Consider the following 27,811-nt stretch of genomic DNA (forward strand, 5'->3'; position numbering starts at 1 on the left):
CTCATTGAAGTCCACTAATAATAATAATAATAATAATAATAATAATGGCATTTGTTAAGTGCTTACTATGTGCACTAATCGACAAAGAGACCTTGGGTGGTTGGGTGGAAGGGGAAAGAGGTAGGCAAGGGAAGCTGGAGAGCAGCACGGCCTAGTGGAAATCAATCAATCAATCGTATTTATTGAGCGCTTACTGTGTGCAGAGCGCTTGGGAAGTCCAAGTTGGCAACATATAAGACGGTCCCTACCCAACAGTGGGCTCACTGCCTAAAAGAAAGAGCAGAGACCTGGGAATCAGAGGACCTGGCTACTAATCCTGGCTGCATCACTTATCCGCCATGTGACCTTGAACAAGTCACTTACCCTCTCTGAACCTCAGTTCCCTCATCTGCAAAATGGAGATGATAATACCTCTTCTCCCTTCTACTTAGACTGTGAGCCCCATGTGGGACTCGATTATCTTGTATCTACTCCAGCATTTAGTACAGTGCTTGGCACATAGTAAGCGCTTAACAAATACCACAAAATTTATCATTATTATTCATTCATTCATTCAATCATATTTATTTAGTGCTTACTGTGTGCAGAGCACTGTACTAAGCATTTATCATTTTATTATTATACAAACCCAACCCCAGACCATGCACATTGTGACACTGTATCGCTTAGTTTCTATTCATTCAGTCAGTCGTCTTTATTTAGTGCTTACTGTGTGCAGAGCACTGTACCCCAGCGCTTAGTACATATCTGGCACATTAGTAAGCTTTTAGAGAAGCAGCATGGCGCAGTGAAAAAAACCCGGGCTTGGGAGTCAGAGGTCGTGGGTTCTAATCTCGACTCCAATACTTGTCAGCTGTGTGACTGTGGGCAAGTCCCTAAACTCCTCTGTACCTCAGTTACCTCATCTGTAAAATGGTGATGAAGACTGTGAGCCCCACGTGGGACAACCTGATTACCTTGTACAGTGCCCTGCACACAGTAAGCACTCAATAAATACAATTGATTGATTGATTGATTGTTAAGTGCTTACTATGTGCAAAGCACCGTTCTAAGTGCCGATGAATGAAGGAATGGATGAATGGATGGATGAATGAATGAATCTGTCAATCAATGGATGCAATAATAATGATGGTATTTGTTAAGCGCTTACCATGTGCAGAGCACTGTTCTAAGCGCTGATGGATGAATGGATGGAGGGTTCGAATCCCGGCTCCGCCAGTTGTCAGCTGTGTGACTTTGGGCAAGTCACTTGACTTCTCTGGGCCTCAGTCACCTCATCTGTAAAAATGGGGATGAAAACTGTGAGCCCCCCGTGGGACAACCTGATCTCCTTGTAATCTCCCCAGCGCTTAGAACGGTGCTTTGCACATAGTAAGCGCTTAATAAATGCCATTATTATTATTATTATTATTATTATTATGAATGAACGGATGGATCGGTGGGTGGATGAATGGAGGGATGAATGACTGTGAGCCCACTGTTGGGTAGGGACCGTCTCCCTATGTTGCCAACTTGGACTTCCCAAGCGCTTAGTCCAGCGCTCTGCACACAGTAAGCGCTCAATCATCATCATCATCATCAATCGTATTTATTGAGTGCTTACTATGTGCAGAGCACTGGACTAAGCGCTTGGGAAGTCCAAGCTGGCAACATATAGAGCCGGTCCCTACCCAACAGTGGGCTCACAGTCTAGAAGGGGGAGACGGAGAACAAAACCAAACATACTAACAAAATAAAATAAATAGAATAGATATGATGTACAAATAAATAAATAGAGTAATAAATATGTACAAACATATATACATATATACAGGTGCTGTGGGGAGGGGAAGGAGGTAAGATGGGGGGATGGAGAGGGGGACGAGGGGGAGAGGAAGGAAGGGGCTCAGTCTGGGAAGGCCTCCTGGAGGAGATGAGCTCTCAGCAGGGCAAAGCACCGTACTAAGCGCCGATGAATGAATGAATGGATGGATGAACGAATGAATCTATCAATCAATGAATACAATAATAATAATGATGGTATTTGTTAAGTGCTTACTATGTGTAAAGCACTGTTCTAAGCGCTGATGGATGAAAGGATGGAGGGGTGGACGGATGGATGGATGAATGAATGACTGTGAGCCCACTGTTGGGTAGGGACCGTCTCTCTATGTTGCCAACTTGGACTTCCCAAGCGCTTAGTACAGTGCTCTGCACACAGTAAGCGCTCAATAAATACGATTGATTGATGAATGAATGAATGGCTGGCTGAATGAAAGTGTGTCCCGGCGGCGCCAGGCCCGGGGCGGCCCCGCGGGGGCGCTCCGCCCTCCCCCCCCGCGCACGGCCTCCTGGGCCTCGTAGTCCGGCGGGGCGAGGCCCCTGACATCCGCTAAGCTACAGCCCGGCCCCGACGGACTACAACCCCCACAAACCCCCGCGCCCCGAGGCCCGCGCCCCGAGGGCCGCCGGGAGTTGGAGTCCGACGGCCGGCCGGGGCGCGCCGCCTCCCGCGGGGGGTGGACTACGCGTCCCAGAAGGCCCTGCGGCGCGGCCGCGCCTGCGCAGCGCCGGGCCGCCTCCCGTCGCCGTGCCCTTCTGGCTTCCCGTGGGTTCGCTCGCTCGCCCGCTGGGCCGCCCGCTCGCCCACCTGCTCGCCCGCCCGCTCGCCCGCCCGCTCGCCCGCCCGGGGCCGGCGGGGCCGGAGCGCGGGGATGGAGCCCCGGACCGGGCCGCAAGGTGACCGGGGATGGCGGGCGGACGTTGGGCGGGCCCTGTGTGTGTGTGTGTGTGTGTGTGTGTCCAGATGCATGACTCAGTTTCCCCCTCCCCACAGCACCTCTCTGTGTTACATTCAGTCGTATTGGTCGAGTGCTATTTATTGAGCGCCGACTATAGATGTCAGCCATTCAGTCAGTCGTATTTATAGAGCGCTGACTAGAGCACAGGACTCATCATTCATTCATTCATTCATTCATTCAGTCGTATTTATGGAGCGCTGACTAGAGCACAGGACTCAGCATCACTCATTCATTCATTCATTCATTCATTCAGTCGTGTTTATGGAGCGCTGACTAGAGCCCTGGACTAATCATCATTCATTCATTCATTCAGCCGTGTTTATGGAGCGCTGACTAGAGCACTGGGCTCATCGTCATTCATTCATTCAGTCGTATTTATTGAACGCTGACTAGAGCACCGGACTCAGCATCATTCATTCATTCAGTCGTGTTTGTGGAGCGCTGACTAGAGCACAGGACTAATCATCATTCATTCATTCATTCAGCCGTATTTATGGAGCGCTGACTAGAGCACTGGGCTCATCGTCATTCATTCATTCATTCAGTCGTGTTTATGGAGCGCTGACTAGAGCACTGGACTAATCATCATTCATTCATTCATTCAGTCGTATTTATGGAGCACTGACTAGAGCACTGGACTCAGCATCATTCATTCATTCAGTCATGTTTATTGAGCGCTGACTAGAGCACTGGGCTAATCATTCATTCATTCAGCCGTAGTTATGGAGCGCTGACTAGAGCACTGGACTCAGCGTCATTCATTCATTCAGTCGTGTTTATTGAGGGCTGACTAGAGCCCTGGACTAATCATCATTCATTCATTCATTCATTCAGTCGTGTTTATGGAGCGCTGACTAGAGCCCTGGACTCAGCATCATTCATTCATTCAGTCGTGTTTATGGAGCACTAGAGCACTGGACTAATCATCATTCATTCATTCAGTCGTATTTATGGAGCGCTGACTAGAGCACTGGACTAATCATTCATTCATTCAGCCGTATTTATGGAGCGCTGACTAGAGCACTGGACTCAGCATCATTCATTCATTCAGTCGTGTTTATTGAGGGCTGACTAGAGCCTTGGACTAATCATCATTCATTCAGCCGTATTTATGGAGCGCTGACTAGAGCACTGGACTCATCAGCATCATTCATTCATTCAGTCGTGTTTATGGAGCGCTGACTAGAGCACTGGACTTATCATTCATTCAGTCGTATTTATGGAGCACTGACTAGAGCACAGGACTCAGCATCATTCATTCATTCAGTCGTGTTTATGGAGCGCTGACTAGAGCACTGGACTGATCATCATTCATTCAGTCGTATTTATTGAGCGCTGACTAGAGCACTGGACTCATCATTCATTCAGTTGTATTGAGCGCTGACGAGTACTGGACTAATCATCATTCATTCATTCAGTCGTATTTATTGAGCGCTGACTAGAGCACTGGACTCATCGTCATTCATTCATTCAGTCGTATTTATTGAGCGCTGACTAGAGCACTGGACTAGTCATCATTCATTCATTCAGTCATTGAGCGCTGACTAGAGCACTGGGCTAATCATCATTCATTCATTCAGTCGTATTTATTGAACGCTGACTAGAGCACTGGACTAATCATCATTCATTCATTCAGTCGTATTGAGTGCTGAGTAGAGTACTGGACTAATCATCATTCATTCATTCATTCAGCCGTATTTATGGAGCGCTGACTAGAGCACTGGACTCATCATTCATTCATTCAGTCGTACTTATTGAGCGCTGACTAGAACCCTGAACTAATCATCATTCATTCATTCAGTCGTATTGAGTGCTGACTAGAGCACTGGACTCATCATCATTCATTCATTCAGTCGTATTGAGCGCTGACGAGCACTGGACTCATCATCATTCACTCATTCAGTCGTATTTTTTGAGCGCTGACTAGAGCGCTGGACTAATCGTCATTCATTCATTCAGTCGTATTGAGTGCTGAGTAGAGTACTGGACTAATCATCATTCATTCATTCATTCAGCCGTATTTATGGAGCGCTGACTAGAGCACTGGACTCATCATCATTCATTCATTCAGTCGTACTTATTGAGCGCTGACGAACCCTGAACTAATCATCATTCATTCATTCAGTCGTATTTATGGAGTGCTGACTAGAGCACTGGACTCATCATTATTCATTCATTCAGTCGTATTGAGCGCTGACGAGCACTGGACTCATCATCATTCACTCATTCAGTCGTATTTTTTGAGCGCTGACTAGAGCGCTGGACTAATCATCATTCATTCATTCAGTCGTATTCATGGAGCGCTGACTGTGCGCAGAGCACCGGACTAATCGTCATTCATTCATTCAGTCGTATTTATTGAGCGCTGACTGTGCAGAGCACTGGACTAATTATTCATTCAATCGTATTTATGGAGCGCTGATTATAGAGCACTGGACTGACCATCATTCATTCATTCAGTCGTAGCTAGGGAACGCTGACTGTGCACAGAGCACTGGACTAATCATTCATTCATTCAGTCGTATTGAGCGCTGACTGCGCAGAGCACTGGACTAATCATCATTCATTCAGTCATATTTATGGAGCGCCGACTGTGTGCAGAGCACTGGACTAATTCATTCAATCGTATTTATGGAGCACTGTGTGCAGAGCACTGGACTAATCGTCATTCATTCATTCAGTCGTATTTATGGAGCGCTGACTGTGCAGAGCACTGGACCAAGCACTTGGGTAGAACAATAATAATCATAATAATGAAGGCATTTATTAAGCGTTTGCTATGTGCCAAGCACCGTTCTAAGGGCTGGGGTGGATACAGGGTCATCAGGTTGTCCCACGTGGGGCCCACAGTCCTCGTCCCCATTTTACAGATAATAATGATGGCATTTATTAAGCGCTTACTATGTGCCAATCACCGTTCTAAGCGCCGGGGGTGGATACAAGGTGAACAGGTTGTCCCACGTGGGGCCCACGGTCCTCACCCCCATTTTGCAGATAATAATGATGGCGTTTATTAAGCGCTTACTATGTGCCAAGCACTATTCTAAGCTCTGGGGTGGATACAAGGTGATCAGGTGGTCCCACGTGGGGCTCACAGTCTTCATCCCCATTTTACAGATGAGGTCACTGAGGCTCTGAGAAGTTAAGTGACTTGCCCATGGTCACACACTGTGAGTCCGTTGTTGGGTAGGGGACCGTCTCTATGTGTTGGCGACTTATACTTCCCAATCGCTTAGTACAGTGCTCTGCACACAGTCAGCACTCAATAAATACGGTCGAATGAATGACAAGCGGTGGAGCCGAGATTCGAACCCATGACCTCTGACTCCCAAGCCCGGGCTCTTTCTCCCGAGCCACGTTGCTTCTCCGACAAGTCGGCGACGGATAGAGACGGTCCCGACCCAAGCACTGGGGGAGATACAATGATTTTTGACTGAGCGTGTCATGGGCGGGGAATGTGACTTTTATTGTTGTAATGTACTCTCCCAAGTGCCTAGTAAAGTGCTCTGCACACAGTAAGTGCTCAATAAATGCCATTGAATGAATGATGATGGTATTTGTTAAGCGCTTACTATGTGCCAAGCACTGTTCTAAGCGCGGGGGTAGATACAGTGATGATGATGGTGGTATTTGTTAAGCACTTACTATGTGCCAAGCACTGTTCTAAGCGCAGGGGTAGATACAATGATGATGATGATGATAGTATTTGTTAAGCGCTTACTATGTGCCAAGCACTGTTCTAAGCGCAGGGGTAGATACAATGATGATGATGGTATTTGTTAAGCGCTTACTATGTGCCAAGCACTGTTCTAAGCGCAGGGGTAGGTACAATGAAGATGATGATGATGGTATTTGTTAAGCGCTTACTATGTGCCAAGCACTGTTCTAAGTGCAGGGGTAGATACAATGATGATGATGATGGTATTAAGCGCTTACTATGTGCCTAGCACTGTTCTAAGCGCAGGGGTAGATACAATGATGATGATGGTGGTATTTGTTAAGCGCCTACTATGTGCCCAGCACTGTTCTAAGCGCAGGGGTAGATACAATGATGATGATGGTATTTGTTAAGCGCTTACTATGTGCCAAGCACTGTTCTAAGCGCAGGGGTAGATACAGTGATGATGATGATGGTATTAAGCGCTTACTATGTGCCTAGCACTGTTCTAAGCGCAGGGGTAGATATGATGATGATGATGGTGGTATTTGTTAAGCGCCTACTATGTGCCAAGCACTGTTCTAAGTACAGGGGTAGATACAGTGATGATGATGGTGGTATTTGTTAAGCGCTTACCATGTGCCAAGCACTGTTCTAAGCGCAGGGGTAGATACAATGATGATGATGATGATGGTATTTGTTAAGCGCTTACCATGTGCCAAGCACTGTTCTAAGCGCAGGGGTAGATACAATGATGATGATGATGATGGTATTTGTTAAGCGCTTACTATGTGCCGAGCACTGTTCTAAGCGCTGGGGTAGATACAGTGATGATGATGATGATGGTATTTGTTAAGCGCTTACCATGTGCCAAGCACTGTTCTAAGCGCAGGGGTAGATACAATGATGATGATGATGATGGTATTTGTTAAGCGCTTACCATGTGCCGAGCACTGTTCTAAGCGCTGGGGTAGATACAGTGATGATGATGATGATGGTATTTGTTAAGCGTTTACTATGTGCCAAGCACTGTTCTAAGTGCAGGGGTAGATACAGTGATGATGATGATGATGGTATTTGTTAAGCGCTAACTATGTGCCAAGCACTGTTCTAAGCGCAGGGGTAGATACAGTGATGATGATGATGATGGTATTTGTTAATAATAATAATAATAATGTTGGTATTTGTTAAGCGCTTACTATGTGCCAAGCACTGTTCTGAGCGCAGGGGTAGATACAATGATGATAATGATGGTATAGAGAAGCAGCGTGGCTCAGTGGAAAGAGCCCGGGCTTTGGAGTCAGAGGTCATGGGTTCGAATGCCGGCTGCTGTGTGACCTTGGGCAAGTCACTTAACTTCTCTGAGCCTCAGTTACCTCATCTGTAAAACGAGGATTAAGACTGTGAGCCCCACGTGGGACAACTTGATCCCATTGTATCCTCCCAGTGCTTAGAACAGTCCTTTGCACATAGTAAGCGCTTAACAAATGCCATTATTATTATTATTATTATTGTTATTATTTGTAAAGTGCTTACTACGTGCCAAGCACTGTTCTAAGCGCTGGGGGAGATATGAGGTAATCAGGTTGTCCCCATGTGGGGCTCACAGTCTAAATTCCCATTTTAATAATAATAATAATAACAATAATAATAATAATAATGGTATTAAGTGGTTACTATATGCCAAGCACTGTTCTAAGTGCTGGGGGAGATACAATGGTGATTATGATGATGGTATTTTATATATATATATATATATATATATATATATATATTTTTTTTTTTTAATGACATTTATTAAGCGCTTACTATGTGCCAAGCACTGTTCCAAGCTCTGGGGGAGATAACGAGGTAATCAGGTTGTCCCCTGTGGGACTCACAGCCTTCATCCCCATTTTACAGAGGAGGTCACTGAGGCACAGAGAAGTGAAGTGACTTGCCCAGAGTCGCACAACCGATAAGTGGCGGAGGCAGGATTAGAACCCATGACCCCCGACTCCCAAACCCAGGCTCTTTCCACTAAGCCACACTGCTTCTCTGTGCCTCAGGAACCTCATCTGTAAAATGGGGATGAAGGCCGGGAGGCTTTCGGGGGGCAACCTGATGACCTTGTACCTACCGGCGCTTAGAGCAGTGCTTGGCACATAATAAGCGCTTAACAAATACCATCGTTATTATTATTATTCTTGGGGGACTCAGCTCCCTCCTCTGGAAAATGGGGGTTGAGACCGAGTCCCCACGTGGGCCAAACCCATTGCTCGTATCCACCCCAGCGCTTCAGCGCTTAGAACAGTGCTTTGCACATAGTAAGCGCTTAATAAATGCCATTATTAGTAGTAGTAGTAGTAGTAAAGTGCCTGGCCCATAACGCTTAGTACAGTGCTGTGCACACAGACTGTGAGCCCACTTTTAGACTGTGAGCCCACTATTGGGTAGGGACTGTCTCTATATGTTGCCAACTTGTACTTCCCAAGCGCTTAGTACAGTGCTCTGCACACAGTAAGCGCTCAATAAATACGATTGATGATGCTGCTGCTGCTCAATAAGTATGAATGAATGAATGAATAATAATCTTTATAGTGTTGTCTCTCCAAGGGACCATCTAGATCGTGAGCTCAGGGAGTGTGTCTGTCTGTTCCTCTCCCAAACGCTCAGTAAAGTGCTCTGCACACAGTAAGCGCTCAATAAATACGATTGATGATGATGATGATGCTCAATAAGTATGAATGAATGAATGAATAATAATCTTTGTAGTGTTATAGTGTCTCTCCAAGGGACCAGCTAGATCGTGAGCTCAGGGAGTGTGTCTGTTCCTCTCCCAAGCACTCAGTAAAGCGCTCTGCACACAGTAAGCGCTCAATAAATACGATTGATGATGATGATGATGATGCTCAATAAGTATGAATGAATGAATGAATAATAATCTTTGTAGTGTTATAGTGTCTCTCCAAGGGACCAGCTAGATCGTGAGCTCAGGGAGTGTGTCTGTCTGTTCCTCTCCCAAGCGCTCAGTAAAGTGCTCTTACACACAGTAAGCGCTCAGTAAATACAATTGATGATGATGATGATGCTCAATAAGTGTGAATGAATGAATGAATAATAATCTTTGTAGTGTTACAGTGTCTCTCCAAGGGACCACCTAGATTGTGAGCTCAGGGAGTGTGTCTGTCTGTTCCTCTCCCAAGCGCCCAGTAAAGTGCTCTGCACACAGTAAGCGCTCAATAAATACGATTGATGATGATGATGATGCTCAATAAGTATTAATGAATGAATGAATAATAATCTTTGTAGTGTTATAGTGTCTCTCCAAAGGACCAGCTAGATTGTGAGCTAAGGGAGTGCGTCTGTTCCTCTCCCAAGCACTCAGTAAAGCGCTCTACACACAGTAAGTGCTCAATAAATACGATTGATGATGATGCTCAATAAGTATGAATGAATGAATGAATAATAATCTTAGTAGTGTTATAGTGTCTCTCCAAGGGACCATCTAGATCGTGAGCTCAGGGACTGTGTCTGTCTGTTCCTCTCCCAAGCGCTCAGTAAAGTGCTCTTGCACACAGTAAGCGCTCAATAAATACGGTTGATGATGATGATGATGCTCAATAAGTATGAATGAATGAATGAATAATAATCTTTGTAGTGTTATAGTGTCTCTCCAAGGGACCATCTGGATCATGAGCTCAGGGAGTGTGTCTGTCTGTTCCTCTCCCAAGCACTCAGTAAAGTGTTCTGCACATAGTAAGCGCTCAGTAAATACAATTGATGCTGCTGCTGCTGCTCAATACGTATAAATGAATGAATGAATAATAATTTTTGCAGTGTTATAGTGTCTCTCCAAGGGACCATCTAGATCGTGAGCTCAGGGACTGTGTCTGTCTGTTCCTCTCCCAAGCGCTCAGTAAAGTGCTCTTGCACACAGTAAGCGCTCAATAAATACGATTGATGATGATGATGATGATGCTCAATAAGTATGAATGAATGAATGAATAATAATCTTTGTAGTGTTATAGTGTCTCTCCAAGGGACCATCTAGATCGTGAGCTCAGGGAGTGTGTCTATCTGTTCCTCTCCCAAGCGCTCAGTAAAGTGCTCTTGCACACAGTAAGCGCTCAGTAAATACGATTGATGATGATGCTCAATAAGTATGAATGAATGAATGAATAATAATCTTTGTAGTGTTATAGTGTCTCTCCAAGGGACCATCTAGATCGTGAGCTCAGGGAGTGTGTCTGTCTGTTCCTCTCCCAAGTGCTCAGTAAAGTGCTCTGCACACAGTAAGTGCTCAATAAATACGATTGATGATGATGATGATGATGCCCAATAAGTATGAATGAATGAATGAATAATAATCTTTGCACTGTTATAGTGTCTCTCCAAGGGACCATCTAGATCGTGAGCTCAGGGAGTGTGTCTGTCTGTTCCTCTCCCAAGCGCTCAGTAAAGTGCTCTGCACACAGTAAGCGCTCAATAAATACGATTGATGATGATGCTCAATTAGTATGAATGAATGAATTAATAATAATCTTTGTAGTGTTATAGTGTCTCTCCAAGGGACCATCTAGATTGTGAGCTCAGGGAGTGTGCCTGTCTGTTCCCCTCCCAAGCACTCAGTAAAGCGCTCTTGCACACAGTAAGCGCTCAGTAAATAGGATCGAATGAATGAATGAATGAAGGAGTGAATGATCATCCTCGACCCTCAGGTGCCCGGGAAGGGTGCGGGTGGGAGGGGACCCCAACCTAGCCATGCGCTTCTCTCCAGACACAGTGGACTGAAGGCGAACCGTTTGGATCCAGGAGCCGAGCCTAAGGGACTCAAGTGCTTTTTGCTCCCGGAGACGGATGCCCCGCGAGCCTTGGGACATGGCTCACTTGAGGGAATTCGCCAACCAGGTAAGGGAAATATTTCCGGGGCGGGAATTATAACAGAAATCTCTCAGGGAAACAATCCCACGCTCCCCCACCCCCGGCTGCGTTAAAGAAATGGCTCAGGTCGTACGGCAACCGCGTCTTTTTCTCTGAACGCCGCCAGAATCCTTTCGAAGCAGGGATTCATCGTAGGTGGTCGAAATGTTATATTGACGGTGAGACTGATATAATAATAATGATGATGATGGCATTTGTTAAGCGCTTACTATGTGCAAAGCACTGTTCCAAGCACTGGGGGGGATACAAGGTGATCAGGTTGTCTCACGTGGGGCTCACAGTCTTCATCCCCGTTTTACAGATGAGGTAACTGTAAAACAGATGAGGTAACTGTTTGTACATATTTATTACTCTATTTATTTATTTTACTTGTACAGATCTATTCTATTTATTTTATTTTGTTAGTATGTTTGGTTTTGTTCTCTGTCTCCCCCTTTTAGACTGTGAGCCCACTGTTGGGTAGGGACTGTCTCTATATGTTGCCAATTTGTACTTCCCAAGCGCTTAGTACAGTGCTCTGCACACAGTAAGCGCTCAATAAATACGATTGATGATGATGATGAGGTAACTGAGGCTCAGAGAAGTCAAGTGATGCGCCCGAAGCCCCACAGCAGACACGTGGCGGAGCCGGGATTCGAACCCATGGCCTCCGACTCCCAAGCCCGGGCTCTTTCCACTGAGCCACGCTGCTTCTCTGAACACAGTTCTCGGTTGGGTGGGAATTTCGCAGAGCGATTGGCCGGTGTTTTGGTAGGGGTAAGAATCGAGGACGATGTATATCTCATTTTGTAGAGTTTTTGTTTCTGTAAATCATTTTAGGAGAGACAGGAATAGAAAAGGGTCCTGTGGTTTGCTGCTGAATTATCTGGGGTGGGGGAGAAAGATTCAGTATGGATCTAATTGTTTTTTTCAAAAGCCTCTGACTGACTTTTAAGAATCCCTCAATTCAGAATCAGTCACCCTCTTCCTAGATACAAGCAGCAGTTGGAAGGAAAAAAAGCACACACTTCCAGAAGGATGTGACCAGTTTGGCAGGGAACAGGTGACATCCTGCGAAAATCGGATTTTCGCTTCCAGAGGAATGTGGCAGGAACGGGAAACTGAAAAACGGCGAATATGTGGAGTTTTACTGGCAGCATTTGAGATAATAGCACGGCTGCGGGTTTGAGTCAGACTACCTTGGAGCAAGTGTAACAGCATCAGGCTTCTGAGAGGTTAGGTGGGAGAAGTAGAAAGGAAAATATGGGTAGAGAAAACTAAAGGCTGAAATTCCAAATCATATGCCGATTTTTATTTTCCAGTTAAAATACTCAGTGGGAAAATGGGAACTGTCAAGGTTGTAATGATTTATAATGATGACATTTAATAAGCGCTTACTATGTGCAAAGCACATTGCTTCTCCAAGTTAAGTTGATAACATTCTCATACTGAAGTCCTTATATAAAATCATTAAGCTGTATTGTCTTTTTTTTCTAAATTTATTTATAATGATGACATTTAATAAGCGCTTACTATGTGCAAAGCACATTGCTTCTCCAAGTTGTTTAAGTTGATAACATTCTCATACTGAAGTCCTTATATAAAATCATTAAGCTGTATTGTCTTTTTTTTTCTAAATTTATTGGTTCTGGATGCAGGTCTCCCCCTTCTAGACTGTGAGCCCGCTGTTGGATAGGGACCGTCTCTATATGTTGCCAACTTGTAATAATAATAATAATGATGGCATTTGTTAAGCGCTTACTACGTGCAAAGCACTGTTCTAAGCGCTGGGGGGGATACAAGGTGATCCCACGTGGGGCTCACAGTCTTAATCCCCATTTTGCAGATGAGGGAACTGGGGCTCCGAGAAGTTAAGTGACTTGCCCAAGATCACACAGCAGACGTGGCGGAGCCGGGATTCGAACCCATGACCTCTGACTCCCAAGCCCGTGCTCTTGCCACTGAGCCACGCTGCTTCCCTGCTTCCCACGCTGCTTCCCTTGTACTTCCCAAGCGCTTAGTACAGTGCTCTGCACACAGTAAGTGCTCAATAAATACGATTGAATGAATGAATGAAGGTCAAAGTAAGCAAAGCATCTTGAAATTTTCTGGAAATATTGTAGATTTTAAACCAACTGACTCATACTCACTATCACACTGTTGTAGTCCATTTCCTTACAGTGAATCACTTGATCATTGCTACTAATGAAAATGTGAAATCGTATTACACGAAACAAGCTTCTGGGCAGAGGGCATGGGATAGAATTTGGTCTCCTTTTTAGAAGTCGGAGGTTGGGGACTTTTTCCCCCCTTTAATTCAAAGTAAATGGTGATGAAAGACAATACTCTTTCAAGACAAAACTCTTCTTGGCATATGATTTCTTCCCTGTTGACCACCAGCCGTAACTCCAGTCCCTATGAGAGAATTTATTAGGCATTCTAATAATAAGTTATTAGAATTTATTAGAGAATTTATTAGGGTGTTGAGAGGTGAAGGAAGCCTGTTTTCTGGAGCAGCTGGGAGCATCTCAAAAGCTCTCTGACTGAAGCCTTTCCTACCCTGTAAAATTGCAGCCGAAGGAAAGGTGGTGAAAGACATAGAAAAGGAAGAAAATCTCGTTTTCAATAGAGATTTGACGGGAGGCAAGGCTGGTGTCGAGACAAAGAAGAACTATTTCTTAAAAGAGATGTCAGTGCTCAGTTACAAAGGCCAGTGGGTCTTTAAGGTTGACTGATGCAAATGTAAGGCTGACGCTGAGCACAGATTCTTGGAATGAATGTATATTTGGTGCTGTACGATGTGGGGTGGCTGGTGTTTTTTGCTGGCAACTGTTAGTTGAAAGCAATCCTTTCCAACATTTTACGCATAATGAGATGTAGAGTTCAGGCAGGAGAAAATTGGCCTTCCAGAATTTGGATCTTTCACGCGATTAGGGAAAGGTCTGCTGACATCATAAGAATATCCTCTGTTCCCCCGGCACACTCCCTTCAGCCAGTTTGAAGGCAGAAGCCGTACAATTCATGGTTCATTCTGAAAAAGGAAGCTGGGGAGTGAGGGCTTCGGGACGTTATGGGATAGAAGACCCGAAGGGAAGAACGTGTTTCAGTTCGGTTGTGTAATCGCAGGATGGATTTGCACAGCTAGCAGTACTCATCTCCGATTCCCTGTGGGTGGATTATGCTGGGTTTCTCCCTCCGGGAAGGTTTTCTCAAGTGCACTCAACGGAACAGTCCTCTCTAAGCACCGCTGGTTTTCTTCCGTATTTCATAAAGTATGATTCTTGTATGCTCTAGCTTCGTTTAAATAGTCGGGAGGTCTAGGAAGCAAGGTTTGTCCTTGGCGATAAGTATTTAGAACTGGGAATTCTCGTGTCCTAAACGCCCCAGAATCTAGGCATGTGGGGGAGGAGGCCTAATTCATTCATTCATTCAGTCGTATTTATTGAGCGCTTACTGTGTGCAGAGCACTGTACTAAGCGCTTGGGAAGTACAAGTCAGCAACTGTAGAGACGGTCCCTACCCAACAACGGGCTCACAGTCTAGAAGGGGGACACAGACAACAATGGCTGGGATAGGTGTGGGTGGGAGATAGAGGAGTCGGGGAAGCGGGGAAGCCTGGCGGATAGAAGACGGTGAGCCCCATGTGGGACATGGACAGTATCCACTAATGGTAATGGTACCTACCTGGTGGCCTAGAGGACCCTGGGAGTCAGGGGACCTGGGTTCGAATCCTGATCCACCTCCTGCCTGCTGTGTTACCTTGAACATGTCTCTTCTCTGTGCTTCAGTTTCCTCCTCTGTAAAATGGGGTGAAACACCTATTTCCCCTTCAGTCTGTGAGCCTCATCTGGGACAGGGACTGTGTCCGACCTGATTACCCTGAATCTACCTTAGCGCTCAGTCCAGTGCTTGGCACCTAGTATGTGCTTACCAAATAGCACAGTATTATTATAATTATGGGCACAGTGCACTCTACCAAGTGCTTAGGAAGTACAAAACAACCAAGTGACATGTTCCCCGCCCATAAATTCACCAGAATCTGAAACATATGAGCCTCAGCTGTCAGTTGCATTGGGGCCGTTGTTAGGATGCAACAATCTCCGAGCATGGCTGCCGTTTCTCCGTGGGCTTAATTTAGCATTTTCTCGGTGATCTGAGCCCTACTGCCACAGTAGTACTTATTTCCCAAGCCCCTCTCTTTAGCCTTCTGGTGAGTCAGGCCAGTTTAATCACCTAGGAACCTGATGAAACTTCCCCAACCTGAGGCCGAACCTGTCACTTTGTCAATTTGATTATTTTTGTTGTTCAGCTCTGAGTGAGCACCAAGAGTGCCAACCCAAGCATCAAACGTAATTCCTGTCCAAGGGCTTGCACTTGGAGCCCCATGGTATCATTGCCAAGCCTGGATGTCGCATGAGTTAGGGCTCGGTGTGGCTCCCAGGCTGTTAGCTTTGCTCTCAGTATGCCATTTTTCTCGGTTCTTGACAATTTTTAAAGAAATGAAGGTAAAAGAGCCCTCTTCATTTTTTCTCCCTCGGTGAACTGTCACAATAGCCCAGTTCATCGCTCCAGGAGCAATTTCACGTAAAGGTAAAGACCCTCTTCTCTGCGGAATTACAATGCATCTGATGTTCAGCCGGGTGAAGAGATACAATTGAGGGAACATTTCTAAAGTGCTTTATGATTTGCAGTAGAACGGAGGCCAGTGGATTAGCCAGCTCTTTCATTCCCAGCAAAATGGCGCTACCCTCCGCAATCTCTAAGGGCTCTTTGAAAGCGGAAGAAATCCAAATTGTGACTTCAGTAGGATGGGCAGCCCCAGTGCATGGAACATGCTAATGAGCTTTCTTTGATTTCCCTTTCATTTGGGAGTGAAGAAAAGGTCCCTAAACATATAATCTCCTTAGTAGGGGGAATTAACATTAAAAAAAAAGTTAATCTGTTAAGCGGTTACTACGTGCCAGGCACTGTACTAAGCGCTAACTAGGTTGGACACAGTCCATGTCCCAGATGAGGCTCACAGTCTGGGGTGGCTCAGTGGAAAGAGCACGGGCTTTGGAGTCAGAGGTCATGGGTTCAAATCGCCCGGCTCCAGCAACTGTCAGCCGTGTGACTTTGGGCAAGTCACTTTACATCTCCGTGCCTCAGTTCCCTCATCTGTAAAATGGGGATTAAGACTGTGAGCCCCCCGTGGGACAACCTGACAACCTTGTAACCTCCCTAGCGCTTAGAACAGTGCTTTGCACATAGTAAGCGCTTAATAAATGCCATTATTATTATTATTCTTGTTGTTACAGATGAGGTAACCGAGGCACAGAGACGTTAAATAACTTGCCCAGGGTCACGCAGTAGACAAGCGGCAGAACCGGGATTAGAACCCAGATCCTTCTGACCCCCAGGCTCATGGTCTACCCACTAGGCCACGTTGCCCCTTGAGAGTGACACTTGAACTGTGCTGGAGGGTGGCTAATAGCTGAGTGAAAAGAGATTGTTATCTGGTTTTGGCTTCCATATCTATCAGTGGTATTTATTGAGTGCTTACCGGGTGCCGAGCACTCTCCTAAGCTTTCGAGACTCCGAAAGGAAGTTCCTCTCTACCAGCCTTGGAATTCTGAGACGAGGCTTGTTGAAGGGAGCAAGTTTTCTCCCCATTTCCTAGGCGGTTGGGAAAGGAGAAGGAGGCATCATCGCTATTACAGCCAAATTCCATGACAGGGAAGAGCGAGAGGTGCCCGCACGTGTGCCATTTCATGAGCTTGTCCGGCAGGCTGGGAGCTGGAATCAAGGGCTTCCGAGAACAGAGGGAGGGAATCAATCAATCAATCAATCAGTCGTATTTATTGAGCGCTTACTGTGTGCAGAGCACTGTACTAAGCACTTGGGAAGTACAAGTTGGCAACATATAGAGACAGTCCCTACCCAACAGTGGGGTAGGAGTCGGAAGTCATCCACATTCTCCCCTGGTTCCTTGGTTGGACCTCCCTGACTTACAGCTTAAAGGCCTTTCTCACAGCCGACTGCTTTTTCCTTTTTACATAGCCGTGTGTATTGCTTTCAGGACTGAGAAGGTTTGGACAGTGTATTACCTGATCGATTCTAAGGTCTCTTCTTACAGTCTACCCTTAGGAGCCCAGTAATTGGCAATTACTGCAAAGACAGTTCAGTAGTTCCCTGATCTGAGGTAATAACATTTTAGAAGTAATGTAACCTTTCAGTGATGAACCACCCCTCAAACAATCATCACCTCCTCTACTGCGGCAACAAGGGCGTTGATTATAAGAAATTTCAGGAACTGGGCCAATCTACAACTCTGTTTCTCCTTGACCCTCCTTTGGCTTCTTCCCAGACTTTCTTGGGCTGGCTCTTTCTGCCTATCTCTTCCCCACGTAGCTGTGCCTCCAATACTCGCAAGGTCTTTTGGATCAGTATTATCATATAGTAGTAATTGTATTTATTGAGTACTTACTGTATGTAAGTACTATACGTTGCCAACTTGCACTTCCCAAGCGCTTAGTACAGTGCTCTGCACACAGTAAGCGCTCAATAAATACGATTGAATGAATGAATGAATACTAAGTAGTAAGTATTTGTAAGTACTAAGTAAGCCCTTGGGAGAGTACAGTGTAACAGAGCTGATAGGCACGTTCCCTGCCCCCAGCGAGCTTACAGTTTAATGATAGTAATAATAATTGTGGTATGTAAGCGCTTGTTATAGGCCAACCACTGTACTAAGTGCTGGGGTAGATACAAGATAAGCAGGTCCCTCATTGGCTCATAGCCTGAGTAGGAAGGAGAACAGGTATTGAATCCCCATTTTGCAGATGAGGGAACTGAGGCACAGAGAAGTTAAGTGGCTTTCCCAAGGTCACGCAGCAGGTAAGTATGGTAGAGCCAGGGTTAGAACCCAGGTCCTCTGCTTCCCAGGCCCATTCTCTTTCCACTAGGCCATGCTCCTCTTCTTCATATAGCTGCTGCTTTGCTTTTATTTTTCTCAAGTGGGACAAATGTAATCCTGTACTCCATTTTTCATTTTATCAATAAGTAGTTATGCTTTTTAATCAGCTCCATTCACATTGACTTAACTACTCACTCACTTCATTCCTGTTGGATAAAGCTGCAACATCTCACTTTTAAGTCACACCTTTCATTGCAGCCTGTTAAGCCTGTGAACATATTTCTTGATCTCTCTCTCCCAGCCAGATATCCCATGAAGTATTCTAAATTATGTAAGGTTACAAACATGCTGAATTTCCCTCAGTTCCCAGCTTGATATACTGAACTGTTTCGTGTCCCTCGGCTGTAGATTTATACCAAAAAATTAGAATTCCTTAGAATTAGAAGGGTTGAAGCGGTCCCGGCGGAGGGTAGATCACAGACCTTCCGACTTCAGGCCACAATAATTGTTTCTTTAAGATACTGAGTGTCTTCCACGTATTTTCCTGATGGGTCTCATTCTTGGCTGTAGAATGAAAGAATTATTTAAATGAGGTTCTTTTCAATCAGTAGTACTTATGGGGCACTTTGTGCAGAGCATTGTACTAAATAATTGGGAGAGTAAATAGAATTGGTAGTCATGATCCCTGCCCTTAATCAATGGTATTTATTGAGCACTTACTGTGTGCAGAGCACTGTATTAAGCACTTGGAAGAGTGCAGTGCAGTAGATTGGCAAATACAATCCCTGCCCACAAGGAGCTTAGAGTTTTCAGAGGAAGACAGGCATTAAAATAAATTGCAGCTAGGGAAAATGGCAGAGTAAAAGATATGTGCATTAGTGTTATGAGTCTGAGGGTGAGGTGAATATCAAGTGCATAAGGGATACAGATGCAGAGGGAAGAATGATTAGGGGAAATGAGGGCTTAATCAGAGAAGACCTTCTGGAGGAGATATGACTTTTTAGGAGGGCTTTGAAGATGGGGAGGGTCATGATCTGTTAGATATGAAGAGGGAAGGAGCTCCAGGCCAGAGGGAGAATGTGGGCAAGTGGTGGACACTGAGACAGGCGAGATCCAAGTGCATCGACTAGGTTGGTGTGAAGTGTGTGAGTTGGGTCGTAGTAGATCCGTGAGGTGAGCTAGGAGGGGAAGAGCTGATTGAGTCCCTAAAAGCCAATGGCATGGAGTTTCTGTTTTGTTGTGGAGATGGCTGGGCAGCCAGTGGAGTATTTTGTGCAGTGGGGAGTTGTGGCCTGAACAGTTCTTGAGAAAAATGATCCAGGCAGCAGCGTGGAGTATGGATTAGAGAAGGTGGGGACAGGAAGGTTAGTGAGAAGGCTAGGCGGGAGCTGATAAGTGCTTAGATCAGCATGGTGGTGGTCTGGATAGAGGGGAAAGAGAGGATTTTAGGGATGTTGGGAAGGTAAAACTGGCAGGAGTTGGTGTCATTAAATACAGGGGTTGAACGCGAGAGATGAGTTGAGGATAATGCCAGGGTTACGGGCTTGTGAGACGGAGAATGACGGTGTTAGTCTACAGTGATAGAAAGGTCTGGGGAAAGACAGGGTTTGGGTGGCAAGATGAGGCGTTGTCTTTTGGGCATGTTAAGTTTGAGACGATGAGAGGACCTTACAGTCTAGTGGATTTATTAACCTGTCCTCAGCAAAAATTAAACGGTGTTTTATGTAAGAGAACAGTATGAGGCCTGCTTTCCCGTGAAGTTGGAGCTGCCCCTTCATCTCCCTTGAAGAAAGTTGCAAAGTTGGCTCCCTGAGGTTTAGTTTGTGCTTTGCAGAGAGGTTATTCTTGGGTTCCCCACTGGCGTTGAATCCTTGAAGGTCTTTTATATTTTTGCTGTGCTTCAGATTGGAACCCGAAAATTGTCCTGTGTGCTTTTTCATCAGATTCTTTCCAGCTCATTTCCTGTTTCATCAAGCTCAGCATCTTTAATTCCCCACTTCCCTATCGTCTGCCTCCCTTTACCTGTCCTTCTCTGGGTTCTAAAGGAATCTCTATTTCTGTCCTTCCAGCGCTTTTAACCCCTCATCTTCCCCCCTTCCCTCCACTCCTACCGCCATCATTAAGGTATTTGTTAAGCATCATAACACCTACCATTTTGAGCATCACCGCCCTACCTATCCACAATCATTCCTTTGCTTCTCCTCTTTCCTCCCTCTCGGTTCCAGTGTGAATTTACTAAGAGGGCAGCCCTGTGTTGGGTTACCCTTTCCCGGGTCTTGGATTGAAAACCTTGGATGTGGGAGTTCACGTGGCCCCGTTCAGGCCTACGTTGACAGTTCGGTGGTGGTGTGCTGAATCGCTTATCTCTTGTTCTCAGTCCAAAGGACCCCTTAATGATGCCCCGACAACAACGTCATTGTTGAGACTGTAAACCGAGGAGCCCAACAAGAAGCGGCTGCAGTAACCTGAGGATTGAGCGGAACAGGCAGCCACTGTGACTTGGGAAGTTAAAAGGCTGGGGAGGCCAAGGTTAAAACAAATAACAGCTCGGCCAGTCGGACTGATAAGATTGAAAGGAAGTCCCTTTCCTCACGCACTTCTCTGCCAAGCCAAGGTGGCGGGAGAAAAACTCATAGACGTGACCAGCCCATCCGTTGGAGATTTTTTGGTATTTTCCAGAGCTTTTCTTTAATTGTCCAGAAGGTTAAGTTTCTGTTTAAAAATAAAACCCCCACCCTGTCCGTCTGCAGGGGAACCGAGATCTTGCTGACTCTCTGGGCCTGCAGCCAGCTGGCTCCGTACAGCCTGGAGCAGTCAGCTTGCCTTCATAGGGCGCTGCTTTCATTCACCTCTTTGAAGGCCCTTAACTGTCGTAGGAGAGATTCAAGAAAGATGGTCAAGAATGAAGGCAGACCTCTCCTTCTTTGTGTTTGAGATTAGAAGTAATCCCCTCCGATTTAACGTGAGTTTGCTGCCCTGCTCTCTGAAAAGTGCCCTGGAAAGAGAGTTAGAAGGCCTCTGTTCCATTGTTAGCTTTGTCCCTCTCTATCTGCGTGCTGTAGAAAATGGACTCAATTTCTCTAGGGCTTTGTTTCCCTCATTTAAACCAGGAGTGATCCCCAGTCCCTCCTTAGTTCCCAGAGAGGCATTAGAAACAGTTAGGCTGAGCTTTATGAGCGATAATTTTACAGTTGCATAAAATAGTGAAACTAAGGGAGATAATGCTGAAGATCCTTGAGGGCTTTTAAAAAGCAGCTGCTATTCAAGGTTGTATTTTAATTAGTAGTATTCCTAAATACAATTACAGTGATTATTTTAAAACCCTCACGTTGCTGTGGGCGATAATAAGGGTATGGCTTTTGATAGCACTTGTGGTGCGAGGAGCTTCAGGCGTTTCTAACAGGAAGCAACTTGGGATTCTTCGTAACATTCCCGAAACTGAGGGCAGCGGTGGCTAGAATTAGCAGGCCTGTCACAGATAGCAAGTAGGATTTTGCGTGAGCAACTCATGGAAAGAGGCGGTGTGATCTAATTTATCTATCCCGAAAGTCATAAATGTTTTCTCAAGTGATTATTTCAGTGCACAGAGTACAGTATGAATAGCAATAGTGTTTATTGAGCAGAGAACTCTTTTAGGTGCTCGGGGAACCTATAAAATTCAGTAGTTTTTATTGAACACCTACTGTGTACAGAGTCCGGTACAGGGTACACGGGAGTATACCATGAAAGTAAGACACGTGGTTCTGGCCTTCAGATAATTTACAATCTGAATGGAGGAAATAAGGCTGGCGTAAATGGTATACATACTAGGAGAGCAAAGGAGGAACATTGCCGTTGCATTTGGTAACAGCAAGAGCAAGGGAAAATAAATGTGGAGCAGATAAATTTGGGGGGGCGGCGTGCGTGTGTGTGAGGGCATGTGCTATGAAATGGGCAGGGGAAATTAGTTGGGGAATGCCTCTCGATAGAGGGGAATTTTCCGGAGGGTTTTGAAGATGGAGAGGAATATATTCCGGTGCATTTGAAGTGGAAAGAGAGTTTGAGAGACTTGGGCAGTGGATTTGGAACAGGTATGGAGAATGAGGTACAATAAGACGATTTACTTGGGAGAAGCAGAGAGTGGATTTGGGGTGTAGCAGGTGAAGACAGCAGGTATGAACAAAGGAGAGCTGTTGGATAGAGAGGGAATTGAGTAGCCATTGGAGGGTTTTGAGGAGTGGAGTAAAAGAAGTTAAAGACAACAGCCCTACTCCTCAGGAACATAGAATCTCATGAACCATTAGCCTTGCCTCCCCAGTTATCATGATGAACCAGGTGCTTAATGCTGTGAAGTTCTAGATAGGGAGTCAGATTCTGTTTCAGATCTTATTTATCATGTAGAGGGTTAACTTACCGATTACTGAAAGTTGAGAAATGCATTCTATACCCCTTTTCTGCAGCATATGTGAGTTTGTGGATTTTTCTGTAGAATTTATTTGAATGTCCAGGAAAGTATTTTGTTCTCAGTACCTCAGAGTATTTTAGAATGGCCCTAGAGAAAGACCTGAACCTAAAATGTCAACTTCCCGAAATTGCCGCCAAAATTCTGCGAGGTGTGTGTATACGATCTTGTGGGGATGGGGGGATATTGAGGGCTTGCCACAGGTAGATAGGACTTACTTTCACAGAGGATTCTCACATCTGAGTGAATAGGATACCTGCCCTAGAAGGTTATTGTTGGGGCAGAGGCAAGGAGCTTCTTTCCAGGGTTGAATCGCCAGCTCAAAGAGGGAGGGAAACGTGGTCTCTGACAGTCCATTAAGGGGATAAATGACCTCTTACCTTAGTTAGGGAAAATGAAAATCCTGCTTTTTGGTTCTTAGAAAAGGATGGGATACTCCTCCCGTTTTCCAGCATAGCCAAGCCCCGGCTTCTCCCTAATGGCAGGAGAGCTTTACCATCAGAAGGCTCTTAAAATGTGGAAGAGCATTGCATCCCAGTGGAGAGGTGGACCCACAGTGACATGTGGGCCTGTAGAAAGTTCAAAAGACTTGAAACCCTCATGCCTGAGGATTTCCATTTGTGAGTGGACTTATCCCTTTCTCTAGCACTCCCGGGTGGACCCAGAGGAGCTATTCACCAAACTAGAAAGGATTGGAAAAGGATCGTTTGGAGAAGTGTACAAGGGGATTGACAATCGCACCAAGGAGGTGGTGGCCATCAAGATCATTGACCTGGAGGAGGCAGAGGACGAGATCGAAGACATTCAGCAGGAAATCACCGTGCTGAGCCAGTGCGACAGCCCCTACATCACTCGCTACTATGGCTCCTACTTGAAGGTAACTTCTCCGTTACTGCTTCCGCGATAAGGTTAGGGTCCATCTCAGAGAGCTGCTTGGGGTTCTCGTTGATGGCAACAACTGCAAAGTGTGGACAGCTTTACCCTGTATTCATTTGTCGTCTTAAGTGCTTGCTTAATGAACAGGAGAGAATTTGGCATCCACAGTGTGGCCTAGTGGATCTCTCTTCCTCCCTTCAAAGCCCAACTGAGAGCTCACCTCCTCCAGGAGGCCTTCCCAGATTGAGCCCCTTCCTTCCTCTCCCCCTCCTCCCCCTCCCCTCCGCCCTACCTCCTTCCCCTCCCCACAGCACCTGTATATATGTTTGTACAGATTTATTATCTATTTTACTTGTACATATTTACTACTCTTTTATTTTGTTAATATTTTATGTTTTGTTGTCTGTCTCCCCCTTCTAGACTGGGAGCCCGCTGTCGGGTAGGGACCGTCTCTATATGTTGCCAACTTGGACTTCCCAAGCGCTTAGTACAGTGCTGTGCACACAGTAAGCACTCAATAAATACGATTGAGTGAATGAATTGAATGAATAGTGGCAAGAGCATTGGCCTGGGTTCTAATCCTGGCTCCTCCACTTGTCTGCTGGGTGACCTTGGGCAAGTCACTTCACTTCTCTGTGCCTTAGTTTCCTCAGTTGTAAAATGGGGATGATGACTGTGAGTCCTTTGTGGGACAGGAAGTGTGTCCAACTGGATTATGTTATATCTACCCCAGCACTTAGTACAGCGCCTGGCACGTAGTAAGTGCTAAATACCACAATTATTATTATTATTATCCACAGTCACACATTAATGCAGAATAAGGAAGCATGCTCATTGAGGAGCACTTTTACCATATTTCCCCCTTTTTTTTGCAAAAGGGCACCTGGCATGCTTAGGGAATGTCTGGAGGTTTTTCCCTCCTTTTAAAATAATAGTAATAATAATGATGATTTTTGTTGAGCGCTTCGTACGTGCCAAGCACTGTTCTAAGCGCTGGACCTAGAGTCCAGTTCTGAGTGTAAGCGATCAGAGATATTTGGGGTTTGGTGGATGGGAGCCAGAGGTTAGATCTCTCACAAAAATCTTCTCTCTTCCAAATCTGCTTCCTTCCCAGCTGTTGGCTTTGTCTTCTTGGAGTTTAACTCCTGGTTGAGATGGGAGACTTAATTGTGGTCCGACCATCTGAATCACTTCCCCTATCCTGTGAAACAACAGCAACCAGCTGCTTCCAATTCAAAAGTAGAAGCAGGCCCTTCCCAGATCGTAGTTAGTGGCCAAACCGATCAGTGACTCTTTCCTCCACCCTCTGTTGCGGATCCCAGGAGAAGCAGCGTGGCTCAGTGGAAAGAGCCCGGGCTTTGGAGTCAGAGGTCATGGGTTCAAATCCCGGCTCTTCCAGTTGCCAGCTGTGTGGCTTTGGGCAAGTCACTTCCCTTCTCTGTGCCTCTGTTCCCTCATCTGTAAAATGGGGATGAAGACTGTGGGACAACCTGATCACCTTGTCACATCCCCAGCGCTTAGAACAGTGCTTTGCACACAGTAAGTGCTTAATAAATGCTGTTATTATTATCATTATCCCAAATCCAAGGCACCTTAACACCTTTCCCCTGATCTGGAGGATTCCCATCCTCTGTACCGGTTTGCACCGCTGCTGCCATTCCTCCTTGGCCACATCAGAGCAGAAATTGAATCGAGGCAATTTGGAGATGCCTTTATTTCCTTGTAGACGTTGGTTTAGATCATCCATTTTCGTTCCCTCGGGGCTTTAATCTGGTGTGACCTCGTATCTCTTTTAAGGAGGTTGTTGAAAAGGGTTGTATTGGTGTTGTGTCAGGGTGGGAGAGAAGGGGGAAGGATGGTGCTGGGCGGGACCTTTTCCTGTTCTGATTCCTCTATCCTGGGATAGACCTGTTGAATGCTGACGTGAAGCCTGGAATCCTCTGACTCATTCCTCTGCAGAAGGGGGGGTGTCAGTCCTCGCCGGAGAAGATGACCGGTTAGCTACAGAAGGAACTCAGAGCAGAGCATGGTCACGCCCCTCCCAAATCCCTTCTCCTCACCGTTCGAAGACTGAACGTTCCTTAGCATTCAGACACATTTCCTTCTTAATTATTTGCAGAGTACCAAGCTGTGGATTATCATGGAGTATTTGGGAGGCGGTTCAGCGCTGGACTTGGTAAGAAGTTTGGTTCGTTATAAGCATTCGAAACGTGGGCAGATAAGAACTTAACTAGTAGGAGTTGGGCACATCCAACTAATTGCACAGGGAATTTGGCCCAGCTCTTGGGACTGCCTCTCTCTCTCTCTCTCCATCCCCTTTCCTGTGAGAACAATGTGAAGAAAACTGAATTAGCAGGCGAGTGGAAACCTGGGGTCTTTGAAAGCGAAGACCCTTCCCTCTTCTAAACTGTAAGCTCATTACGACCAGGGAACAAGTCTGCTAATTCAGTGGTTATATTGTATTCGCCCAAGCGCTTAGTACAGTGCTGCCCTTGGTAAGCACTCAATAAATACCACTGATTGATTGACCTATCCCCTTCCGGTACCCTCGTGATGGTAGGAGGGTGGTACTGTGAGCCCATTGTTGGGTAGGGACCGTCTCTATACGTTGCCAACTTGTACTTCCCAAGCACGTAGTACAGTGCTCTGCACACAGTAAGCGCTCAATAAATACGATTGAATGAATGAATGAATGAACTAAATGCCCTTGTGGTCATGGAGAAGAATGGAGTTGCCATAACACTGCCATTCCCCTCCTGCTGGGTTTGCAGCCAGGTGGAAGGGAGAATAGGTAGTTGAGTATGTGCACTTCATTTCATTCACTTCGAGCGGAGCAGAATTTTTCCTTATCGTGGAAGGCACGATATTCGGCCCTTAATAAATGCTATTGAATGAGTGATTGTTGTTGTATCTGTGCCGCCAGCAGTTAGAACAGTGCTTTGCACATAGTAAGCGCTTAACAAATGCCATTATTATTATTATTATCTTCCCTTGGCTGACCCTGCCTAAACCTGTGTTTAATCTCTACTCTCTCCACTTGATGTCCTCCAACTGCCACCGAAGCATTTAGGTACTACTACTACTACTAATAATAATGATGGCATTTATTAAGCGCTTACTATGTGCCAAGCACTGTTCTAAGCACCGGGGAGGTTACAAGGTGATCAGGTTGTCCCACAGGGGGCTCACAGTCTTAATCCCCATTTTTACAGATGAGGGAACTGAGGCACAGAGAAGTGAAGTGACTTGCCCCGAGTCACACAGCTGACAATTGGCGGAACTGGGATTTGAACCCATGACCTCTGACTCCAAAGCCCGGGCTCTTTCCACTGAGCCACGCTGCTTCTACTGCTACCCCCTGTGGCATTAGTGTACATTCTATTATCTATATTCTATTACTTTCGCCTTCCTGTAATTTATTTAAGCATCTGTCTCCCCCTCTAGATTGTAAATTTATTGAGAGCGGGATCACATATTCTATTTCATTGTACTAGCCCAAGCGCTCTAAGCAATCATTGGTGTTTATTGAGTGCTCACAGTGTGCAGAGCACCTTACTAAGAGCTGGTGAGGGTAGAATACAACAGAGTTGGTATTCACATTCCCTGCCCACAATGAGCTTACAGTCTAGAGGGGCGGACAGACCGTAAATAAATAAATTACAGGTATGTACAAAAGTGTCGTGGAGCTGAGGGTGGGGTGCATGTCAAGTGCTCAAAGGGTACAGATCCAAATGCTTAAGTAATACAGGCTAGAAAGGGAGTCAGGGGAGAAAGTGCTTAATCCTGGAAGACCTCTTGGAGGAGATGTGATTTTTGCTCAACAGTAGTTGTGCAGTAAACACTGTTGATTGATTAAACACTAGAAGTGCTTTGCAGGGTCAAAATGGACAGGACAACTGCTTGCTCTAAATGTTGTTTGAAGAGGATTCCTCCCCACTCCCCAATCCTAAGGGTATGCAGGCGCCGTCATATGCCTCGCCAGTTTGCCTACCCTCCTTGCCTGGAAGTAATTGGATTATATACATCTCTGACTGGGTAGAAACCTTTGAATCTCTCATTAGCCTCTCTCCTACTCATCTTTCTTTCCTCACAAGATCAAAAATGTTGCCTTCTGACCTTTACTGAAGTTTATTTAAAATAGCTCCACCTTTAAGAACAATCACAACACTGCATTCAGGGAAAAACACACGTCATCTTTGACCCTGTCATTTTGAGATGACCTCCACATTGCATACAGGGTTTTATTTTTTTTAGTCTCT

The 27,811-nt window shown here is 45.7% G+C and overlaps 1 protein-coding gene across 2 annotated transcripts in view; it reads left to right on the forward strand.

The window, feature by feature from the left end:
- Positions 1–2,655: 2,655 nt before the first annotated feature.
- The window catches only part of STK25 (serine/threonine kinase 25), a 46,745-nt gene continuing 21,589 nt past the window's right edge, over positions 2,656–27,811 (forward strand). For both annotated transcript variants that reach the window (XR_005451825.1, XM_038748682.1), the window contains exons 1-4: positions 2,656–2,718; positions 11,198–11,328; positions 23,323–23,553; positions 25,672–25,728. Coding sequence is in view for 1 of the 2 variants with exons in the window: in XM_038748682.1 (XP_038604610.1) it covers positions 11,278–11,328; positions 23,323–23,553; positions 25,672–25,728 (339 nt within the window). In the remaining variant the exon portion in view is untranslated. The remainder of the gene's footprint in view (positions 2,719–11,197; positions 11,329–23,322; positions 23,554–25,671; positions 25,729–27,811) is intronic.

Source organism: Tachyglossus aculeatus, chromosome 7, assembly GCF_015852505.1.
Source record: "Tachyglossus aculeatus isolate mTacAcu1 chromosome 7, mTacAcu1.pri, whole genome shotgun sequence".
NCBI classification, from domain to species: domain Eukaryota; kingdom Metazoa; phylum Chordata; class Mammalia; order Monotremata; family Tachyglossidae; genus Tachyglossus; species Tachyglossus aculeatus.